Below are 23,694 nucleotides of genomic sequence, written 5' to 3'. Positions count from 1 at the left end.
ATTTTTATATAGGATGTGAATGGGCAGGGATGTGAAAAAGGTTTTTATATATTTTAATAGAGAACTCTTCTTTGCAGCAGTAACTATTATAATAAGATTTTATTGAACTAACCAATTATTAGAATTGTGCACATTTTATTACATGTAAATTTCATTACAATTTTCTGCCTTATAAAAATAATTATTTTGGGACTTCCCTGCAGGTCCAGTGGTTATGACTCCATGCTTCCACTGCACGGGGCATGGGTTTGAATCTTGGTCAAGGAACTAAAATTCCAAAAGCCATGCAGCACAGCCAAAACAGAATTATTTCAAGTAGGCAATACGTATATAAGGTTTAAAAATTGGAAAGCACAAATAGGAACTCAATGAAAAATCTTCCTCCACTTCTTGCTCTTGTTCTGCCCAGATCCATCCCATTCCCACCCCCACCCCCACGTGTGGCTACTCGTACCAGCACCTGGTGTGTTCTTCCAGTTTCTTTCAGTTCAGTTCAGTCACTCAGTCATGTCTGATTCTTTGTGACCCCATGGACTGCAGCACACCAGGCTTCCCTGTCCTTCACCATCTCCTGGAGCTTGCTCAAACTCATGTCCATCAAGGCGGTGATGCCATCCAACCATCTCATCCTCTGTCGTCCCCTTCTCTGCCCACCTTCAATCTTTCCAAGTATCAGGGTCGTTTGCAATGAGTCAGTTCTTCGCATCAGGTGGCCAAAGTATTGGAGTTTCAGCTTTAGCATCAGTCCTTCCAATGAATATTCAGGACTGATTTCCTTCAGGATGGACTGGTTGGCTTTCCTTGCTCTCCAAGGGACTCTCAAGGGTCTTCTCCAACACCACATTTCAAAAGCATCCATTCTTCGGCGGTCAGCTTTCTCTATAGTACAACTCTCACATCCATACATGACTGCTGGAAAAACCATAGCTTTGACTATACAGACTTTTGTTGGCAAAGTAATGTCTCTGCTTTTTAATATGCTATCTAGGTTGGGTATAGCTTTTCTTCCAAGGAGCAAGCGTCTTTTAATTTTATGGCTGCAGTCACCATCTGCAGTGATTTTGGCAAAATGGTTGTCTGAGGAGACCTTACAAATAGCTGAGAAAAGAAGAGAAGCTAAAGCAAAGGAGAAGACGAAAGATATAACCATTTGAATGCAGAGTTCCAGAGAATAGCAAGGAGATGTAAGAAGTCTTCCTAAGTGATCAATGCAAAGAAATAGAGGAAAATGATAGAATGGGAAAGACTAGAGATCTCATCAAGAAAATTAGAGATACCAAGGGAACATTTCATGCAAAGATGGGCACAATAAAGGACAGAAATGGTATAGACTTAACAGAAGCAGAAGATATTAAGAAGAGGTGGCATGAATACACAGAAGAACTATTCATAAAAGATCTTAATGACCCAGATAACCACAATGGTGTTATCACTCTCCTCGAGTCAGACATCCCAGAATGCGAAGTCAAGTGAGCCTTAGGAGGCATCACCATGAACAAAGCTAGTGGAGGTGATGGAATTCCAGCTAAGCTATTTCAAGTCCTAAAAGATGATGCTGTTAAAGTGCTGCATTCAACATGCCAGCAAATTTGAAAAAACTCAGCAGTGGCCCCAGGACTGGAAAAGGTGAGTTTTCATTCCAATCCCAAAGAAAGGCAATGCCAAAGAATGTTCAAACTACTGCACAATTGCCCTCATCTCACACACTAGCAAAGTAATGCTCAAAATTCTCTAAGCCAGGCTTCAACAGTACATGAACCATGAACTTCCAGATGTTCAAGCTGGATTTAGAAAGGGCAGAGGAACCAGAGATCAAATTGCCAACACCCATTGGATCATAGCAAAAGCAAGAGAATCCTAGAAAAACATGTACTTTTTTATTGACTATGCCAAAGCCTTTGACTGTGTGGATCACAACAAACTGTGGGAAATTCTTAAAAGAGATGGGAACACCAGACCACCTGACCTGCCTCCTGAGAAATCTGTATGCAGGTCAAGAAGCAACAGTTAGACCCGAACATGAAACAATGGACTGGGAGTTCGTCAAGGCTGTATATTGTCACCCTGCTTTTTTAACTTATATGCAGAGTACATCATGGGAAATGCAGGGCTGGTGAATGAAGTACAAGCTGGAATCAAGATCACTGGGAGAAATATCAATAACCTCAGGTATGCAAATGACACCACCCTTATGGCAGAAAGCGAAGAGGAACTAAAGAGTCTTTTTTTTTTTTTTTTTAAAGAGTCTTGATGAAAGTGAAACAGGAGTGTGAAAAACCTGGCTTTTTGAATCAACATTCAAAAAACTAAGATCATGGCATCAGGTCCATCGCTTCATGGCAAATAGATGGGGAAACAATGGAAACAGTGTTTCTTTATATAGATACAATTAAGTACAAATAGTCCACTCTGCATTTTGCTCTTCAAAGTTCCATAATACATCTTTCAAGTCAATACATGGAGGGTTTCTCCTTCTAGTGGCAGCTGTCTTGCATTCCGTGGTATGAAGGGCCACGATTTAGTTTGATGTGTCCCACAGATGGGCCGTAAGACATCCTGTCTTTTGTTATTAAAACAAAGCTTCAATACATAACCTGGAACGTTGATCACTTTACACATGTATGAGTAAAGCTGCAGAAGAAATTCCTACAGAAAAATCACTGGATCACAGGGCATATTAATTGTGATTTTATAGATAATGCTAAGTTGTCTTACCCAGAGATTTTACCATCTGACTGTCCTGACAGCAAAATCAAGAGAACAGTGGTTCATTTTCCCCATCATTCATTGCACGTGTGTTTATCAACCATCTACGCTCTCTGATGCACCAGGAGAAGCCCTAGGGATGTTAACAGTACAGACAGGCTTTCTTACCCAAAGGAGCCAACGTCGGGGTTGGTGGTTCTCAATGGGGACAATGTCACTTTGTGGTCCTGGAGACATAGCGAAGAAGGGCCTGGTCCAAAGTGTCAGTCGAGAAGTCCGGTCTCACGGGAGACGGACGCTCCCAGGTGTTGTGGACACTCGTGTCCCTGGAACCTGGAGGAAGGAAGGGGGGAGGTCGGGGGCTGGCCTCCAGGGCCAGTTAAGGAGGGTGGATGGGGGAGAGGAGGGGACAGAGAGGACCAGGGTCCGGGGTGAGGCAGAAGGTGAAGCAATGTGAAGCGTGCTAGGAAGGTGGGCGGTCGTGAGCGGCTGGGGGTGACTGCGTGGATGAGGTCAGAGGAACAGCGGCGCACCTGGTCCCAGGGCCCTGGGTACTTAGCTACGGAAGCAACCTGTGAGCACAGTGGGCAGGGCAGAGAGGGGATGGGTTATGTTCAGAAACCCTCTCTGCAGGCCAGAGGGCACGCTGATGGGCTGTGGTGGCCCCTCCGGTTGGGAAGTGACAAGAGCCACCGCTCAGGTGGGAATGGGGGCGGGGTTCATGAGACACAGAGGAAGGTGTAGGCAGGAGAGAGAAGGGGAGCTGCAGAGCCCAGGGCTGGAATTCCCTCTCCGGGTGCCAGAACTGGCCAGATGCGGTCGTCCAGGGGAGTGTGGCCCTCCCATCCCAGGAGCAGCTGCAGACGGGCCTTCAAGGAAGCCAAAGCAAGAGCAGCCCCGTGCTCAGCTCCCAGGAGCTGCTCTCGCTTCTCCTGGCCACACGGATTGGACAACACTACCTCTTTTCCTTCCAGGCAAGAGCCCCATTTCTGATGACTCAAAGGCTATGCAAACCCAGCTTGTGAGTAACATTGTCGCGTTCATTACCTCAGTTGCTCACCTGGTACCTGAAAGCTTTCTGCAACATACCCTCTGCCACCCTCAACCTTCTGGGGCTCAGCTTGAGTCCTGGGATTCCCACCTCCTCACAAGGAACCCTGTGTGAGCACCAGCCGTGTCACTCACATCCTTCCCTGTCTGTTGTTTGCTTTCCCAGCAACGCTGCAGGTTTCTTAGGGCAGAAATCATGGTTTAGGTTTATCGTCTTAGAATCTCTCTTGGCCCTTAGACCTTTGAACAATGACTGTTGAAGGAGTGTATCCAGCTGAATCCTGAGCGGTGTGTTGACAAGGCTGCCATGCGCCCTGGGGCAGGCCTGGTTTACACCGGGGTCCTGGCATCCTCGTAAATAATGACCTCTTTCAATCTCCAAAGTGCCCTGGTTTGGAAGGTAAAGTATATGGTACCCTCTTTACAGGACACCCCACTGTCATGGCTGCTGCCAGGTGTCTCTGTTTATAAGACTTTCCGGCCAGAGACACCAGCAAATTCTGGTCAACGCGAAATGATGGGGCCCACTCTTCTGAGATTATGAGACAGAAACAAGACTCCAGAGTTACAGAGAGATTGGGAATTCAGGCAGATCCTCAAGTCAATAAAGCTTCTCTCAAAACAAGCATGTTGTAGAATCAACAGAGAAATGCTGATCAAAAATAGAGTGTAGTGCCAGGCACCAAGGACCACAGGATCTTATAGACACACGGTGGCCTCCCATGTCAGGGAGGTACAGTGACTTGCCGTGGGGATGGGGGGACGAGGCCAGGACGTCATTGAATGGACCACTTACACAATCAGTGTGAAAAAAAATCTGGGCCTAGACATAGGAAAAATCAAATAGATCAGTGAAAGAAAACAGACAGACTCACCTGGTGGTCCAGTGGTCAAGACTTCGCCTTCCAAAGCAGGCAATGTGGGTTCGATCCCTGGTTGGGGAACTAAAATCCCACACTCCCTGAGGCCAAAAAACTAAAACATAAAACAGAAGCAATATTGTAACGAACTCAATAAAGACTTAAAAAATGGTCCACATTAAAAAAAAAAAATCTTTGATTTAAAAAAAAAAAGGTTGGGTTACAGAGGTGTAAGCCTTTGTCGAAGCTCCTTGGTTAGAATGCTGTAGGTCAGTCAGTTCAGTCGTTCAGTTGTGTCCAACTCTTTGTGACCTCATGGACTGCAGCACGCCAGGCTTCCCTGTCCATCACCAACTCCTGGAGCTTACTCAAATTCATGTCCGCAGAGTCAGTGATGCCATCCAACCATCTCAATGCTGTAGGTAATTTGTTTATTTCACTATAGGTGAGTTTTACCTAAATAGAAAGAACCATAAATGACTTCAGTTATCCATATACTTGCCCAAGTGTTTAGAGGTGAGACGGACTGTTATCTCAAATATATCAGAAAATAAGATCAAGTGCTGTGTGTCTAGACAGACAGCTGGCTGGGTAAGCAAACAGAAGGAAATGTTAGTTGTAGAATACACATACATGGCAAGTATATACATGTTCACTGTACAATTCTTACAACTTTTCTGTGTGTTTGAAATTTTTCATAATAAAATACTGGGGAAGGGGCCACCAATCCCAGAGTCTGTCTTCCCATTCTGTTGCTCTTTGCCCAAACCACACTGCCTCTTGGTTCTAGCCGCCTACTGGACAAACTTTTAGAGTCTAATCATCAAAGACAATCCATTTTCTTGCAAAGTCAGGCCAGACTAACAATAAAACGTGAGGGAGACAAGATATGTCAGGAAAAGCCTCCACAGAGCCAAGGACGTTATTAAGCAACTCAGATCTGAAAAACAGTCGCCCGGCTTCATCAAGGCCCCATTCTTTCACAGGGAACTCAGACAGGAAAGACCACGTTGCCTAGCGGGGAGCCCTCAGGCCTCGGCTGACCTGTGACCCCACAGCCTGTTAAACACCTGGGTTCGCTGGACACCAGGTCTGTCTGACTCCGCCGGGCCTGGTCCTCACACCTCATTTCCTCAGCGGTCCCAGCAACTTCGTTCTTAAGTCAGACTCACCTCACCCACAGGGAAGGTGCCAGGAGACACCTGTTCTGCCTGCACGGGAGCCAGACGCTGGCAGTCCCACCGCTGAGCAGGCATGGGGAGGGCGGCGGCAGGACACACTGCTGCCGCTGGGAGGTGAATGGACAGCGCGGAGGGAGCCGGCCTCGCCGCATCAGCTCAGGCCGCAAGTCCGCAGCCGGGCAACGAGGCAGGGAGGCTGAGCTGCACACGGCTCACAGCACTGGTGCAGGCTGGACCCCAGACGCAGAGGGCAGCCAGTCTCCACCGATTCTTGGGCTCAGAGCCACAGGCAGTCTTCCCTGGGCTGCACTCACACATCTGCATGGTACTCACTGACACTGTCAACTCTGAAAATTAAGGCTATCGATTAAAGATATAAAATACAGACACACCAGGTGATGTGCAGACCCTTCTAATACACATGTAACTCACCCTCACAAATTCAGATTTACAAAACACTTAAATTTGGGGTGATTTAAAAATTTGTTTATTATAAAGTAATACTTGCTTACAGTAAAAGATTAGAAAAGCAGAACACTGAATAAACAGAGCTAGGTAACCTCTCTGGTGGGCCAGTGGTTAGGATTCTACGCTGTTACTGAGGGGGCATGGGTTTTATCCCTGGTTGGGGAACAAAGATCCCGTCTGCATTGCAGTGTGGCCAAAAAATAAAATAAAAAGTAAAGGGCTGGTGTTGTTGGTTCCATCTACTTGAACAAATAAATTGAGTGACGTAGACTCGGCCTTGCTGCCGTTTTCTAAGGGACCAGCCCCACGGAGGCAGCCGGGGTGGGCCTTCAGCCCCCTCCCCAGTGGCTGTCTCTCCATCCATCAGGGAGCATTGATTCCCTATGAGACTGTGAACCTTTCTAGGCTGGTGCCCCTGAGGTACTGGACCACTGGTGCTGAGTCCAACTGCCAGCAAAGGCCTGGCCTCCCATCGCTGGTCATTCCCTCTGGCCCAGCTGTGGAAAAGCACCAGCTCCCCTCCCGCCCCCTCCTAATGCAGCTGGGGACTAGTGAGAATCTGCCAAGGGAACTCTCCTAAAAATTCAGGGAAGCCAACAGGAAAATGAACAAGGGAAACTCAGGAGTGAGGGACTCGGCAGATAGTGCAGGCTGGAGCAGACAATGGCTAACTCACTTGCAAGCCATTTCCTGTTTGGTGGGGGCCCCTGGGATCCAACCTTCACACCTCGCAGGCTGAGCCATTAGGGAGGGGCTGGGCTAGCTGCTCTTCTGGCTGATTCTAAAAAAACCCAGAGGAGCCAGAAGGGCTGAGAGGGCCTCACCTTGCCTCCTCCTCCGGCACCCAGTATAACCTTCTAGACTCATCTCCGGAAACCCTGCCTGCACTCCCCTGAGGACCAAGAAGCTGCACAGTCCACTTGAATTTCCTACTGGTCTTCTCCAGACTCTCCAGACTGTCAGAGGCCAGCACTCATTTCTGAGACACCTCTGTGTCTCTTATATTAACACAGTTCCTAGCATATAGTAGGTGCTTCTATGTCTTTCGAGGAGAATGAATTGAGTTGAACTGAGCTGGACCACATGGCTCCTGGTCAGTCAGTCCCAGTCTTGTACTCACTGAAGGATATCCCCAAATCCTTTTATTGAAGTAAAATTGCCTTATAATAATCAGTTTCTGCTGTACAATGAAGTGAATCAGCTATATGTATATATATATATATCCCCTCCCTCTTGGACTTCCCTCCACCCCCCATCCCATTCACCCCTCTAGGTCATCATAGACCCTGAACTGAACTCCCTGAGCTGTACAGAAGCTTTGCCCTGTCTCCTGGAAGGGCTGTTTTACACACCATAGTGTATGTAAGATAACCCCAGATTCTTCACAATGCCTTCAGTTACGCTCTAATTCTTGAATCCCACCAAGGTGTGTCCCTGGGGACCAGAGGCTGGGTTTCAGACAGTGCTTCTGAGTCCCAGGGGAACAGAAAATCAGTTGACCTGAAACTCTATTCTTCCCTTTCAGCTCTGGCTTCAGTAAGAGATAAGGGGTAAAGGGGAAACAGGGCGCCTCCTGCAAACCAGGAGCAAAGCGGGACCTCCCTATCTCCTGGGCCAGGACACAGCACCAAGGGCGGCTCAGCCCACATCGCGCTTATCTGTCCATTGGGGAGGGTTGCCCTCTGTGACACCAAGGCTCGTGCTGACAGTGACTTTCCCCTTCCTTTCCTCCCAAAGCCCGTGCTGCTCACTTTCACGTGGACTCTCCCTCAGTTTCGGGCATCTTCCGACTTGACTTGATGCAATAGGTTCGGGGGCCTCTCACTGCTTTTCTTTCTATCACTCGGAACATCGCGGCAGGCCCAGTTTCCCGTGATGCAGCTGGTACTCTCAGGTTGTGAGCACGGGTGTGTGTGCTTCTCTCGAGATTAGAAATTCATGGGTATAAAGTAATCTATTCTTTTAAAAAATATATATCATTTATTTATTTGGCTGCACAGGATCTTAGCTGTGGCATATGGATCTTTTTTAGTTGTGGCATGTGGGATCTAGTTCCCTGACCAGGGACGGAACCTGGATCCCCTGCACTGGGAGCATGGAGTCTTAGCCACTAGACCACCAGGGAAGTCCCAATTTAGACTTTCTGTTTTCCGAATTTTGTTTGAAGTAGATCACTTTTCTTCATTTCACTCTGTCCATGAACCACCCAGATGCCCTTCCTGAGGGCAACAGTATTTGGAGTGGCATTTTAATACAATCTAGTTTCAAATATGCATAAAACCAGTGTTCACACTCCTCCAGATCCATAAATCTGGACACCATTGATTTAATATACTTTTTAATTTCTCAGGAAACAGGAGCAAAACATCCAAGTTTTGGGTTAAGATAAAACTTGAAAGTTTCATGCCCAAAAGGATTTTTAAACACACTAGAACATCCCTGGGGGTCCAGAGGTTACAAGTTGGGGCTCTCAATCTCAATGGGGATGCGGGGGCGTGGGTTCATTCCTTGGCTTGGGAAATAAGATCTCACAAGCTGCATGGAGCGGCCAAAAAAGCAAAACAAAACAAAAAACCCACACTACTATTAAGTCCTATTAAAAAGGAGAAGTGAGTCTAGGCTGTTCTCGGTGGCAGCAGCCTGCTAAGTGCATCGTGTAGTAAAGCAAAAGTCTCTCAATCATGTCCGACTCTTGGCAACCTCATGGACTATAACCTGCCAGGTTCCTCTGTCCATGGAATTCTCCAGGCCAGAATACTGGGGTGGATAGCAATTCCCTTCTACAGTGTAGTGGTGTGTTCAGTTCAGTTGCTCAGTCGTGTCTTACTCTTTGCAACCCTATGGACTGCAGCATGCTAGACCTCCCTGTCCATCACCAACTCCTGGAGTTCACTCAAACTCATGTCCATAGAGTCAGTGATGCCATCCGACCATCTCATCCTCTGTCGTCCCCTTCTCCTCCCTCCCTCAGTCTTTCCCAGCATCAGGGTCTTTTCCAATGAGTCAGTTATTCAAGAAGTATTGGAGTTTCAGCTTCAGCATCAGTCCTTACAATGAATATTCAGGACTGATTTCTCTTAGGATGGACTGGTTTGGTCTCCTTGCAGTCCAAGGGACCCTCAAAAGTCTTCTTCAACACCACAGTTCAAAAGCATCCATTCTTTGGTGCTCAGCTTTCTTTATAGTCCATCTCTCACATCCATACATGACTACTGGAAAAACCATAGCTTTGACTAGATGGACCTTTGTCGGCAAAGTAATGTCTGTGCTTTTTAATTTGCTGTCTAGGTTGGTCATAACTTTTCTTCCAAGGAGTTAGCATCTTTTAATTTCATTGCTGCAGCCACCATCTGCAGTGATTTTGGAACCCAAAAAATTAAGTCTGTCACTGTTTCCCCATCTATTTGCTATGAAGTGATAGGATCAGATGCCATGATCTTAGTTTTCTGAATGTTGAGTTTTAAGCCAACTTTTTCACTCTCCTCTTTCACTTTCATCAAGAGGCTCTTCAGTTCTTCACTTTCTGCCATAAGGGTGGTGTCACCTGCATATCTGAGGTTATTGATGTTTCTCCCTGCAATCTTGATTCCAGCTTGTGCTTCTCAACTCCAAGGGCTGCTGGGGCGGGGCCATTGTCGCCTCGAGGTGTCAGAGCCTGTCAGTAGCCTGTTTATTCAGTCTCAGACTAAGACCCAAAGGTGCCATTGACTCACCTTCTGCAGACTGGAGAGCCCAGCAACTTCCTGATTCTGTCTTTGAAGCTGCTCTCCGGCCGTGGCTCTGTCTTCCTGTGGCTGCAAAGCTAATCTTGGACCTAGCGCCTTGTGTTGCCTTTTGCAAGTATCCTAAAATAGCCCCAGTGACTCCAGCACTTCTCCCCTGAGTCCTTCCTGGCCCGAGGTGGCCTCCCCTGGCCATTTCCCAATCGTCCTAACAAACACCCCACCCTGGGAGCCTGGTCCTGTCCACCCCTCAAGCACCGGCCAACCTGTCCTGGCCTGTCCTGGTGTTTATCTCCTATGCCTTTATGCCTCCTCTCTGGCTCTCCTGACCTCACCCACATTCAAGTTCAGCTAGGACTGGCCTGGAACTTTCCTCAACAGCCCTGAGCTATAATCACGTCACCCTTCCAGGCACCCCATGACCCTGAGAACCCTCAGCCATCACAGAAATCAAAGCATTAATTCCACCAGATAGGGAAACAGATTCAGCAAGGTGATGACGAGACCCACCCAGGGTCACATAGTGCATTTAACTGTGAGATCTTGGGCAAGTCACTTAACCTCTCTGTGCTTCAGTCTCCTTATCTTGTAAAATGGGAGTAGTACCTACCTCACAGGGTTGTTGTGGGGATTAATTAGATAAAATGTCTGTAAAGCACCGAAGGTTCTTGAAGAAGGTGCTATATAAATACAAAATAATATCTATTAAAGTTTGTTTATTTGTGGGGAAAAAGCAAAAAAGACACACCAGCTCTTTGTCTGGGGTCATTCCTCTCCCACTTTCTTCCTTAATAGGAATTTGCAGACATTATTTACATTTGTTTCATGGAGCAAAGGGAGAAGAAAATGGCAACCCACTCCAGTATTCTTGTCAAGAGAATCCTGTGGATGGAGGAGCCTGGTGGGCTGTTGTCCATAGGGTCGCACAGAGTTGGACACAACTGAAGTGACTTAGCATGCATGGATACATTGGAGAAGAAAATGGCAACCCACTCCAGTATTCTTGCCTGGAGAATCCCAGGGACGGAGGAGCCTGGTGGGCTGCCGTCTGGGGGTCACACAGGGTTGGACACGACTGAAGCGACTTAGCAGCAGCAGCAGCAGCATGGAGCAAAGTTGCACCTCCCTCTGAAGGTTGAATTGTCTCTTTTTTAACAGCAATCTCTTGCTTATTTGCCTGTTTCTTCTTCTTCTTCTTTTTTTTTTTTTTTTTTTTTTGGCCAAGTCCCATGGCACCTGGGATCTTAGTTTCCTGACCAGGGATTGAACCTATGTCCCCAGCATCGGAAGCACCAGGGAAATCTGGCTGAATGTCTCTTGAGATTAGAAGCCATGTCTCTTACTTCTTTGGTATTCTCATAGTAAATAACAACACTCAAAACAAAAACAAAAAAACTCTGTTGTATTAAACAAAAAGATTTTAAAAATCTCTTGTCAAGTCCAAGTGCCTTGCACATGATGAGCAGATGCTTTAGAAACACCAGCTGATGGATTAGCTGAAGGAAAGACAGATATGTGTGCAGGCATCTCTTTGTTCTTGCAGAGTCAGGCACCAACCACCTACCCACTGGAGGGATGTGGATTGCAACAGTGTTCCAGGGACAGTGAATACTCCCTAGGCACTGTGGGCAGTCAAACGAGGCTCTAATGCACATGTATACAGCAGAGCGAGGGCTGGGAGGAAGTCCAGAGATACCACCTGTAAGATGGGTCTTGAAGGAGAAAGATGGTTTCACAGAGCGTAGAAACACAAGGAGGGCATCCCCAGTGGTGTAGCTATAAAGAATCCTCCTGCAATGCAGGAGATGCAGGTTCAATCCCTGGTTCAGGAAGATTCCATGTGCTGTGGGGCAACTAAGCTTGTGGGCCACAACTATTGAGCCTGAGCGCCTAGAGCCTGTGCTCCTCAACAAAAGAAGCCACCACAATGAGAAACCTGTGCACCGCAGCAAAGAGCAGCCCCTGCTCGCCTCAAGTAGAGAAAGACTGCGCACAGCAATGAAGACCCAGCGCAGCCATAAATAAATAAAGGTTTTGTTTTTTTAAAGAAAGACCTGATATAGCCCAAGACATAGACTAAACCCCCCCCCCTCCCAAACCTGCCTCTTTATTAAAAAAAAAAGATGTGAGCCAAATTCGAGGCCAGGGGAACAGCAGTCAGAGACGTGACACTGGTTCTCTGCCCTCAGCACCAGCTGAGGGGTGGACTGGCCAGTCGGGGGCTGGACTGAGGTCTGGGTGAGTGGGGGCTGGCAGCACAGAGTTAGGAGGACACTGACCAGGGTCCTCAAGGAAGGACGCTGCGTGGATGAGACTGAAGACTCATGATGTCTTTGGAGGAGCCAAGAAGCACGCTTAACACGATTTTTTTCTCCAGCAGCAATGATACAGCAATCTCATAAGCTGCTTCCTCTAGGCTCTATTTGAAAACACTTTTCTGAAACTTCCTCATGGTCTCCACATGATAGTAACTGGCATCTTTGTCTGCTGATAGCAGAGCCTGTGGAGTGTAGGCTGAGAGGGTCATCTTCCAGCAGGTAAATGGTGAATTGGGTAATCAGGTTCTGAAAGTCGATTCCAAAAACATAGCTGGAGGGACCCTTGGCCTGACAGTTTACTTAAAAGTTTGGCGGTTGAAGTGCACTGGGCTTGAATCTCTGAATACCAAGGACCCATTAGAAGACTGTTCCAATTGTCACAAATCGTAGTGCCTGAAAACATTTTTAAACTGACTGTCTTAAAAAGAGAAAGTTCTCTAAAGATTAAACAGGAACAATTGTTATAACAGAAAATAAAATTATGGTTGAAATGTCTGTGGTTCCTTGGAAATGCTATGCTTTTTGTATTTTCCATTATTAGTGCAGTTCAAATGAAGGTTTATAGTTCAGGGGTCTTCATGTTTGCATTTTAAAATTAGGTAAATGACTTCATCTTTCAAGCTTGAATTCATTTTTAAATTTAATTTTATATTATACAGTACGCAATTTCCTGTTGTCTGCATTTAGAAGGCAATACAAATCTTTTAATTCTGTAAGTAATTTTTATAACTATAATGTAACTCTATGCTATCTTTTCAACATTTAAAATACGTTTAAATGTGCCAAAAAAAAGAAAAAAAGTCTGGAACTTTTGATGTCCATTAGCTCAGCATAACTAGCCGTGTGATGGATGAGTCGCCCAAAGCTACTGCTGTCCTGGTTGCTACAGTATAAACTTGCTTACCAGATCAAGGGACAGGGCACCACAGCTCTGAGCACTGGTGAAGCCACTTCTGTTTTCATTTGTTTTTTTATGTGCAATCCCAAGAAGAACCTCGGCTAAGAGCTTCAACAGGACTCTAAGAAGTCTTTCTAAAAGAGAGATCAGTTCATGTGATTCTCTTGCTCAAAACCTCTCAGTGGCTTCATCACAAAGCCTTCTCGCTTCCTGGGTCTCGGGGTAGCCACCAGCCTCAAGCCTCCAGGCTCCAGCCCAGGGTGCTGCTATAGCCTCTGGGCCGCGCCTCCACTTAACAGGCTCCACCAGCGCCTCCTCATCCAAGGAGACCTCGCTGTGTCCATGCTAGTTTCCACCACTCTGCACTGACACTTAAAACTGAGAACCTCAGTGTATCTGTTTGCCTTCTTGTCTACACCGTCACTGCCAAAGTGCTCAGACCCTGGTTTATGGAACTTCGTAAATGTGAATCAAGAGCCTGGTGCTGTGCCCGGAGCGGAAAAGGCCTTCAGCACGTGACTGCTTCTGTTTGATTTGATTTTACTCCCACACTTCATGCTGCTCTAGGTGCTGAGAATACAAAATGAAGAATCTCAATATACATCTGGGTCCTGCTTTAAATAAACAAACACATAAACACTGACAAAATGAGCTGGGTGTGTTTACTTGGCCAGCGAGAAATGCCACTCTGTGCCATGCGTGACGGGGGTGCACACGGACACTCGGGTCCCTGTGAAGGAATTGCTGGTGTCCATTTGCTCTTCACAGCTGACCACCGAGCCTCTAGCTGGAGGCCAAGCCTGGCTGGAGGCTGGGTTTCCAACAGCACGTCCCAGGGACCCAGAGTCCTTAGAGACACTTGCAGAGTTCCTGGCCACGGCACTGTCCCAGGAGAGATGTCTTTCCCCCATTGACTGGGAAGCCTGTTAACTCAGGCTGTTAGCCAAGCAGGGATGTATGCGCCTTGAGAACACTTGCTTTCCAAGGCCATCATATTAGCTTGTGTTTTGGTGGCGCAGGATGGAACTCAAGTTACCAGCTGCTCTGTCTATGTTTTACCAGGAAGCTCTCGCTCTTTGGCGTGACTAAGCCTAGCAGCATAATCACCTCTGAGTCTACACAGCCTAACTGCGGTCACCACAGGGCCTTCTCCCCTTCACCAGCCAGTCTCTCCCTCTGGAGCTCCCAATCCCTTCAGACTTGTCAGCCAAACAAAAGCCACCATTTCACAGGCTCTTCTTTCTTGGCTCTGGAGTGAGCTAAGGGAGGCTTGTTAATTTAAAAAATAATGACACCGTAAACATAACAGGTTTGACGCTCTAGGCATTTCTATGTGCTCAACTCTTACAACCTTGCTTAGGACATAGCAGCTGCTTAATAAACATTTATTGACTGAGTGCCTGGAGCAGTCAAACTAGGAAACGATATTCATCTCACAGTCATATTCAAGAAAAGCAGATTTTTTTTGTTGTTGTTTAAGAATGATGTTAGCTTAAACAAGATAATAATCTTATGTTGTATAGTAATAAAATGAACAGTGTTCACTGTAATTGTTTAAAGTTACTCTATACTATATACATGTTTACTCTTTATTCCTAACAATAAAGATAATAAGCAAGAGAAGCTAACTTCCATGTTCCTTTGTTTTTTTTTTGCTTTCTTTTTTTATATTTTAAGTTTTTAAAAAACTCATTTATTTTTAATTGAAGGATAATTGCTTCACAATGTTGGTTTGGCTTCCACCACACATTAACATGAATTAGCCATAGGTATACATATATCCCTGCCTCTTGAACCTCCCTCCTACCTCCCATCTTTTCCCACCCCTCTATATATTCCTCTTTAAAAAACACACTCAGATCAAGAAATCCAGAGCACATCGATAAATGGTTTTTACGGTGATGGCAACTAAGACCCTCTTTACCCTCCGACTTTGCATCTTCTTATTCAAGGTGATGGGTACTTGAGATATGTTGTATACTTTAAATGAACGGGCTCATGCATGTAAGAGTGATCTGACTTGGGACCTGTCTAGATAAATTGGAACTACACGTTTTTAAGGAAGTACACCACTTTTGTGTTGAACAGGATTAAAAATAATGAAATTAATATTCTTCCTATGAATGTGACAGTTTATGGTTTAAACAACTTTCTCCTTTGCTCCATGTATCAGTCATGGAGCGAAACAGGAGTCTGTATGATTCCTATTGAGTATCTGAGAAAATGTAGTGTAAGAAACAAGCTCATATGGCAGCTGATTCTAAAGCAGCTGGTTCAGCTGGGACTAAAATTACAGGCTGAGTCCCAGGCCTTCTGAATCCAAAAACGCCACACTTGCCTCTCTACTACAACTGCTTTCTCTACTAACTATTACTCTAAGTTAAAAAAATTATTCCATCTTAATTGGCTTTGACATCAAGAGAATTTTATTCCAAAGTTTAAGCTACGGGAATTCCCCAGTGGTCCTGTGGTTAGGACTCGATGCTTTCACTGCTGAGTATGTGGGATCGATTCCTGGTCAGGAAACTATTAAGATTCCTCAAGCCGTGAAGTACGGCCAAATGTTAAAAAAAAATGTAAAAACAAATAGATTTGAAGCTATGAATGCAGATATCCAGTTGTGTTTCTCACCAAGTCAAGGTGGCCTCCCCAAGCCCTCCAGCTCACACTAGATTCCACTCGGAACTCCTCACCAAAGGAGCACGTGGGCTGCATGACTTCGAAGCCCTTCATGACTTGAACATCTCACAGCATACTTCTGTGCTGTACTGCACAGATAAACCTTATCAACTGCATTAGAAAACCCTCGAGGCGAGAGACTGAGTTTTCTACCCATACACTTATTTCTACGTCACGTGGATCCAACAGGAGGGACATCACTGGCCCAGCAAGGGAGTCTGAGGCCAGGTGTACAGAACCCCGGGCACTCTGTCAACCAAAATAATGTGACCTGTAAACTGAGTAGGGAGGGTCTGAGACCAGAGGAATGACACAAGGAGCTAAAATAATTAAAAAGGAAAGTTAAAGAAATTAAGGATTGGAGGCTCTTTGAAAAGAGATTAAGGGAAGAACTCATTAAGACTCACCAGCTTCTGAATGGCTCGGAGAACTGAGATGCTACAAAGCTATTTGACCTGGTGTCAAGAACAAGGGGAGATGCCACAATGAGATAGGCCAGAGGTGGACACGCCAGGAATTCGAGAAGGAATTTCTGAACAGAACAACAGAAACCAAGTCGCCCGGAGGCAGCACAGAAGCTGATTCTTGGGTACAGTTTCTAGAAGAGGACTGAAGAAGTTTCAGCAGGCAGTAAAATCTGGTGAGGTTCCGAGTCCTGAACCACAGACATGAGCAGAAAGGACACCCCCTTGCCCCGTCTAGCGGCTGAGAACCGGGTTAACTAACATTGCAATAATCTCCTTAAAGGCTGCATGTGGTGTCAGAACCACGCCAAGGACGCAGCCTCCAGCTCCGGTGCCAGCTGGTTTGAGCCAGAGCAGACAGAGCCTTCCTCCAGGGACTGCAGCCAGGCGGGCTGCTCAGGGCCTCCCTGCTGGCCCGAGGGTTTCAAGCCTCAGGCTGGGGTTTCCTAGCGGTAATAGCTTACCAGCCTTACTGTGCTCAGTCGCTTCAGTTGTGTCCCACACAATTCAGTTCAGTTCAGTTCAGTAACTCAGTCGTGTCTGACTCTTTGTGATCTCATGGACTGCAGCACTCCAGGCCTCCCTGTCTATCACCAACTCCCGGAGTTTACTCAAACTCATGTTCATTGAGTCGGTGATACCATCCAACCATCTCATCCTCTGTCGTCCCCTTCTCCTCCCGTCTTCAATCTTTCCCAGTATCAGGGTCTTTTCCAAAGAGTCAGTTCTTTGCATCAGGTGGCCAAAGTATTGGAGTTTCAGCTTCAGCATCAGTCCTTCCAATGAATATTCAGGACTGATTTCCTTTAGGATGAACTGGTTGGATCTCCTTGCAGTCCCACACACTGCGGAGCAACTAAGTCCGGGTGCCAGAGCTACTGAGTCTGCGCTCTAGAGCCCAGGAGCTGCAGCTACTGAGCCCATGTGCCTGAGAGCCCATGTTCTGCAGCAAGAGAAGCCACTGCACTGAGAAGCCGTTGTACTGCAAGTAGAGGGTAGCCCCTGCTCGCTGCAACTAGAGAAAGCCCGTGCAGCAAGAAAGGCCCAGCACAGTGAAAAATAAATAAAATTATTAAAAAAAAAAATCTACAAACTTTGATCACCAACTTTCTTCTCTCTCTGTTTTGTTTTTGGCTGCGACTTGCAGCTTATGGGATCTTAATTCCCTGACCAGGGACTGAACCTGGGTCCCTGGCAGTCAAAGTGCAGAGTCCTAACCTCTGGACTGTCAGGGAATTCCCCAGTGTTCTTCATGGTTAAAAATATGTTATAAATAAGCTATGAGGATATATTGTACAGGAGGGGGAACAGAGCCACTATTTTATAGTAACTATCAATGCAGTATAACTTTTAAAAATTGTAAGCCATGATGCTGTACACCTGCAACCTATACAATATTGCACACCAACTATATCTCAATTTAAAAAATTTCTACATCGTAAAAAACTATGTTCAAAGAGTAACTAGCGTTTTCTGTGACTATATTAGTAATATTAATACATTTATTTCATCAACACTCATATAGACCAGTTATTTGTAGCCTGCTCCAAGGAGAACAGTCCAAGAGCTATTTCTGAGGAAAGAGCTGGGATTTTCTTGGTAAAACCAAACATAAATAAAAGAGGTCAATTGGGAGATTTAGCACTAGGCTAGAGTGAGAGTTGGACTGTGAAGAAGGCTGAGCGCCGAAAAATTGATGCTTTTGAACTGTGCTGTTGGAGAAGACTCTTGAGAGTCCCTTGGACTGCAAGGAGATCCAACCAGTCCATTCTGAAGGAGATCAGCCCTGGGATTTCTTTGGAAGGAAAGCTGAAACTGCAGTACTTTGGCCACCTCATGCAAAGAGTTGACTCATTGGAAAAGACTGATGCTGCGAGGGATTGGGGACAGGAGGAGAAGGGGACGACAGAGGATGAGATGGCTGGATGGTATCACTGACTCGATGGACGTGAGTCTGGGTGAACTCCGGGAGTTGGTGATAGACAGGGAAGCCTGGCGTGCTGCGATTCATGGGGTTGCAAAGAGTCGGACACGACTGAGCGACTGAACTGAACTGAACTGAGAGTGTTCAGGGAGGCCTGCCTGGAGGAGGGTGCAGGCAGGAGGATGTGGATGGGTCCAGACCGGGGTCCAGAGGGTCAGAGTGCTCAGGGTGAGTCCTGGGCATGTGGGTACCTGCAGACCTGTCTGTCCAACACAGCACCTACCACCCACGAGTGCCCCACGCAGCACTGAGATGGTGGGTCCTAACAGAGATGCCTGCGGTTAACTGTAAAATGCACACCAGATTCCAAAGAACTGCCGTGAAGAAAAATGCATGTAGACCATCTCATGGATATTTTTAATACTGATAACACATGTTGAAATAATAATCTGGTGGATATACTGGGTTTAAGAACACATTAAATTTACCTTCTCAGAACTGACGCACTAAGAAGATTAATCCAGCCACAATGGAGAGACAGAGGAGGAGATAAACCAGAAGAAAGGGAACCAGTTAGGAAGCTTCTCAACTAGAGAGATGAAACAACCTCGATTGGGGTGGAGACTGGGGGTGTCAAAAAGAACGGGGAATACAAGAGACTTCATGGAGGCAGAACCCACACGACTGTGGTTACGAGTAGCCAGGACAAAAGCAGAGAGTTGAGGGTGAACCTGGTGGTCTGGAACTATGATTGTTCCATTAAAGGAAATACGAAGTCAGTAAGGTGTGTGACTTACAAAGAAAAAATCCAGAGCTAGTTTCCCACCTTCCTTTTAACATGGTGAGATTCAACATCCAACTGGCATTTGGGGGAAATGACCCTGGGGCTCAGGAGAAAAGCCAAGCTGAAGATGGATCCATCCTTGGTTGGTTGAATCCATGACTGCGGGTAACTGCGGATATGGGCTGACCACTCTATGCCACTTTATAAAAGGGACTCCAGTGACTTTTGTTATCCTGGGGGTCCTGGAGTCAATCAATCCCCTGAAGATATGACTGTATTGAGAAAGGCATGACCTTTGAGTGAATGAGTTCCAGGAGGGAGAAAGCTAAAAGGCAGAGGAAGGAATGAAGGAAAGGTAAGTAAATCAACATCAGGCATTTTAAGAAGTTCTAATTTTTTTTACGGTTTTATGTCATCATTAAATAATCAATCATTTAGTTTCTGTGTATTAGGAAGGATTCCCCCCCACATACTCCAGTCTAATCTGGATGAGAAGAAAAGACACCCCCAACTACAGTGAAAGATTTAAGTAGCACTTCAAAATAAATAATAGAATGATGACCTAAGGAAGTGGTTGACTAGTGAGTCATACACACTGTAGTTTCTCCAGTCAGAGTACCTGGACAAATACCCCTAAGCGGGGGTGTTTCAGGAAAGCTTTAGGAAGGAGGTGAGTTTTGAGTGATCTGAGAAGTTGAGCTGTCTTTGTAAGCAATTGAAAGGGCAGGATCAAAAGGGAGGAGCAAGAAGATCCGGGGGTGAGTGAACCAGTTTGACAGGAGGGAAGGAGTCACTGGTTGGATGAGGTGGGGGTGGGGATCGCAGGTGAGGCTGGGAAGGCAGGTGGGAGCCAAACTGTGGCTTGAGTTAAGACTCAATGGACTTTCATGATCAAGGGAGAGTCATAGAATTTTGAGCAGGTGAATGACATGATTGAATTTACATTTTAGAACATTAAATCTGGTCATACTCTAAAGGTGAAGCTATAGGGTTCAGGGACCATGAGTTAAGCCCCTCCTCACAGATGAAATACACATGCAAGAGATTAAGTCTTTTCTAAGGGACAGCCAACTTTCCTGACTACTAATACAACTCACTTGCCACGATTTTAAAATGTTAAAATTAGCCTGACTTACAGTCCTCTGTGGGAATAGTACCCTGTGGAAGGTCGCTCTCTACTGAGAAAGGAGGGCTGTGCCAGTACTTCGGGAGGGACCTGGGCTCGGATGTGGAGACAGCTAAAGTGACAGGATAATGGTTCTGCCTCACTGCGGCTCCAGCTGGGCTCCTGGACTGAATCGAGGAGCAACCACGTCCGGGTGGGCAGGCAAAGGGGTAGAAAGGGCAACTGGAGAAGTGAGAAGCAGTGTAATCCGACTGGATGATCAGCTAGAAGATTTGAATTCTAGTCCTGGTTAGCAGGAAGAAACATGGAAGAACCGCACTTTTGTCACGTGCCTTCCAAGGTTCAAGTAATTGTTTTTAGCTGATCATACAGAATTTACAATGTATTTCTCAAAGAAATGGTGTTAGAAAATGCTGGTTAGTTCCCCAGATCATCCTCCAAGAACCTAGAATAATCCCGAAACAGCTGACATTACGGGAGATTTTGCAAAGAGAAATTCAAATATTTTTTGCCACATTAATTAACAAGCGAAACAGGTTAGTCAAACTAAGTCTTGTGTGTGTGTGTGTTTAATGGAAGATATTTAATTAGAAGATGGTATGGAAGTGGAGGTGGTAGGAAATCTGGAAGAGAATTTCTTTTGGCACTTCCAAGGTCATCTCAGATCAACAGCGCTCACAAACAGAAAAGAGGCAGAGAGGGCAAAAGAGAGAGACAAAGTATGAGAGCTGTATGCCTTTTGGGAACAGGATAAGAAACAACTGGTGTTTGTAGGGTGAGAAATGGGCCAGCCTTAAAAAGGCAGGGGCAGGCAGCGCTGAGAGTCCTGGGAAGAAGGAAGGAGGTGGGTGTCCCGGGAGGCACCAGGGTCAGTGATCCAGGTCTCAGGAGGTTAGGGTGAAGCCAGCCCAGAAAACAGATTTGAGGCGGTTAAATCCCAGGGGAAAGGTGGAACAAACAGTCAAGGATTGTGGGTATCAACTCCAACAGAGGCAGAGGAAGGCATGGGTACAAATGTGAGGCTCCAGATGGAGCCGGAACTTGAGGAACCCCGAGGAGACACAGAAAACCTCTGGGCTGGAGGAGGAGGACCTGCTCTGGTTGGGGGTGGGGGGGTTGCGGGGAGAGTTACAGTGGATCAGAGCCAGAGAGGAGAGAGAGAGAAAGAAAGAGGTTTGAAGCTATGTGCCTGTCCAATGGGACACCGAGAGATGACCCTCAGATGAAGAAGGCAGCATGGGTGCTGAGGATGGGGCAGGACCAGCACCACCGAGGGGTGACCCCCTCAGCCACCACCAGCGCTGCTCCTGCCCCCCACACGCCAGGGTAGTGTGGCTGGATTCCAGGACCCCGCAGTGTGTGGGGAGGGCAGCGCTCATTCCAACGGGCCAGAGTAACCCAAACTTGTCACCTTTCTGCTTGCTGGTATGTGACTTTTTAGGCGCTGTGACTACCAGGCTGGGGCCCAGATCACCGAGGGACAGGTAAGATGGAAAAGGGTAAAGGGCAGGATGAGGAGCCAGAGGAGAACCAGGAAAAGGCGGGGAAGCAGAAAGGCAGGATGTAATGGATTAGAAACAAATGTGAAGGGAAGCAGGAACCCTTACACAAAAGGGAAGGAAAGGTGAGGAAAGTCAGGCTGATCCGTGCGGAAATGCAGACAGACAGGGGTTAGAGAGTCCCCAGAAGAGAGTGCGAATTCAGGTCAGGTGGGTCACCCCACGGTGCGTGTCACCCTTCCCACACCTCACCTGGTCATCGGGCATCTGCCTTGGAGCTGCGCGTTACACACTCAAATGCATCCTCTGCTCCTGGGGGGTTCAGATAGGCGCTCATTTTTTTCAAAGATGGACACGTGGTAGCATCTGCGGGTGAATTTTAAAGCATTCAATAGTTGAGGTAATAAGCGAGCACAACTATCTAAGTTTGGAACAGGAGGCGAGTGGCGGGGTAGTGTGCAGTGTTGGATGAAGTATTTTCTTCCAGTAAACATCTAGTTAAATATACATGTTCTTTAAGATTTTTTTTAATGCTGCCTTATATATATAAAAAAAGAACAGGTTACTAAATTGATGGGAATAAAACGAGGGAGAGAATAAACCGGAGGCGCACTCCATAACATCCCAGCTGAGTGAGGCCACTGCGCCGGCCCGTCCGGCGGGCGTCCGCGCTCAGAGGTCCCCACGCGGGTTTCCGAGCGGCTGCGCCCGGGACCGGACGGGACTGGAGCGCTGGCGCCCCCCGGGCCAGGGGGAACCACCTCCACCCCCACGCAGCACCCCGCGCACCGCGGACGGCGAGGGGTAGGTCTCCCCCGGCCCGAGTGGGGCAGGAGGCCACGGGCTCTGTCCGGGTGTGGGGTCCGCCGCCCGGGACCCACGTGGGCGCAGCCCAGCGAGGCGCAGACCGCCGGCCTCCGAGGGGCGCGACCCCCGGCCACGTGGGGGCGGGGCCCGGCGGGGCTGGGGGGCGGTGCTCGACCGCAGCCCCTCCCCCCGGCCCTCGGGCGCCCCTCCCCCGCCCGAGCGCGGCCCGCGGGCGGCGGGCAGGGGCGGGGGCGGGGTTGTTGTTGTGCCGAGGCCCCGCCCCCGCCCGCCCCCGGCCCATCTGTTCCCCGCGAGCCGCGGCGACATTGTGCGGGCTGGGCGGCCGGGCCGCGGCGCGATGGGCCCGGGGCAGCCGCCGCGGTAGCTCGGCTGGAGCGGCTCCGGGAGCGGGCGGGCGGCGGGCGCGGAGGCGGCGGCGCGGCCGGAGATGCGCCCCGAGGAGGGCGGCGCGGCCGGGCTGGGCGAGCTGCGCTCGTGGTGGGAAGTGCCGGCCATCGCGCACTTCTGCTCGCTCTTCCGCACGGCGTTCCGCCTGCCGGACTTCGAGATCGAGGTGCGCGGGCCGGGCCGGGCCGGGGTAGGGGGTCGGGACCCGGGTAGGGGGTCGGGGCGGCGGCGCGCGGGGACCTCCGAGCGTCTGACTCTGAGGGACTGAGTGGGGGCTGAGCGCGAGGAGCGCTCCCGGCCGGCCCGGGTGGGCGGGTGGGGGTCGGGGTCCGGGCTGAGGGGACCCGGGCGGTGGGGAAAGTTGGGCCGTTACTCCGGGCGGCGTCCCGGCGGGCGCAGCGCGGGGCCGGGCGGTCAGGGTAGCGGGCGGCGGGCTTTGTGGGGCCCGGCGGGCTGGCGGGCGGGCGCCCCCGGCCGGCGCCCCGACCCCTCCCCCGGCCGCCTGGGGCCGAGCGCGCGGCCGGTCGGTGCCGCGGCCCCGGACAAAGGTGCGAGACCGGCGCGGCCGGGCCGGCGAGCGGGGGCCATAGGTCCGCCGCCCGCGGGAGGCGCGCCCGGCGGCAGCCGGGAGGGTGCGGGCCGGCGGGCGGGCGGGCGGCGGCGGCGGCGGCGACGACGACAATGCGGCGGCCTCGGGTGCGGGGGCCCGGCGCCGCACGCCGTTTTCAAAGTTGGGACGTGACTCGGACGAGCACGGCTTTTTCTAAAAAGGAGAGTGGGACGGCGGTTCCCGCGGACTG

The 23,694-nt window shown here is 48.5% G+C and overlaps 2 protein-coding genes and 1 long non-coding RNA gene across 11 annotated transcripts in view; 1 reads left to right on the top strand and 2 right to left on the bottom strand.

Annotated features, from left to right (window-relative positions):
• Positions 1–478: 478 nt before the first annotated feature.
• LOC129641328 (uncharacterized) lies at positions 479–16,324 on the bottom strand. Of its 2 annotated transcripts, none has more exons than XR_008709306.1 (5): positions 16,290–16,324; positions 4,841–5,072; positions 4,632–4,731; positions 2,875–3,039; positions 479–2,560 (listed from the first exon to the last, which is right to left on the bottom strand). It is a non-coding gene; the product is annotated as an uncharacterized LOC129641328 (long non-coding RNA). The 2 variants fall into 2 exon arrangements; XR_008709307.1 differs by lacking the exon at positions 16,290–16,324 and adding an exon at positions 9,979–10,054 and having other exon boundaries at positions 479–2,646.
• Positions 16,325–20,383: 4,059 nt separating this feature from the next.
• LOC129643204 (chromatin remodeling regulator CECR2) overlaps positions 20,384–23,694 on the top strand; it is a 118,107-nt gene continuing 114,796 nt past the window's right edge. The window contains exons 1-2 of one of the 8 annotated variants that reach the window (XM_055567461.1): positions 20,384–20,716; positions 21,622–21,664. Coding sequence is in view for 1 of the 8 variants with exons in the window: in XM_055567460.1 (XP_055423435.1) it covers positions 22,935–23,060 (126 nt within the window). In the remaining 7 variants the exon portion in view is untranslated. Of the gene's footprint in view, positions 20,717–20,993; positions 21,072–21,621; positions 21,665–21,826; positions 21,890–22,830; positions 23,061–23,694 lie in introns of those variants that run through there. The other 7 variants (XM_055567466.1, XM_055567471.1, XM_055567479.1 and 4 more) reach the window with 7 other exon arrangements.
• On the bottom strand, positions 22,352–22,813 carry LOC129649089 (acidic proline-rich protein PRP25-like). Its single transcript, XM_055576503.1, has one exon. The coding sequence runs from the start codon at positions 22,811–22,813 to the stop codon at positions 22,352–22,354; it is 462 nt and encodes a 153-aa protein (XP_055432478.1).

The sequence above is a fragment of the Bubalus kerabau genome, chromosome 1 (genome assembly GCF_029407905.1).
Source record: "Bubalus kerabau isolate K-KA32 ecotype Philippines breed swamp buffalo chromosome 1, PCC_UOA_SB_1v2, whole genome shotgun sequence".
Lineage (NCBI taxonomy): Eukaryota > Metazoa > Chordata > Mammalia > Artiodactyla > Bovidae > Bubalus > Bubalus kerabau.
Note: the sequence above shows the minus strand (reverse complement) of the source record. Positions and strands in the feature narration are given on the sequence as shown.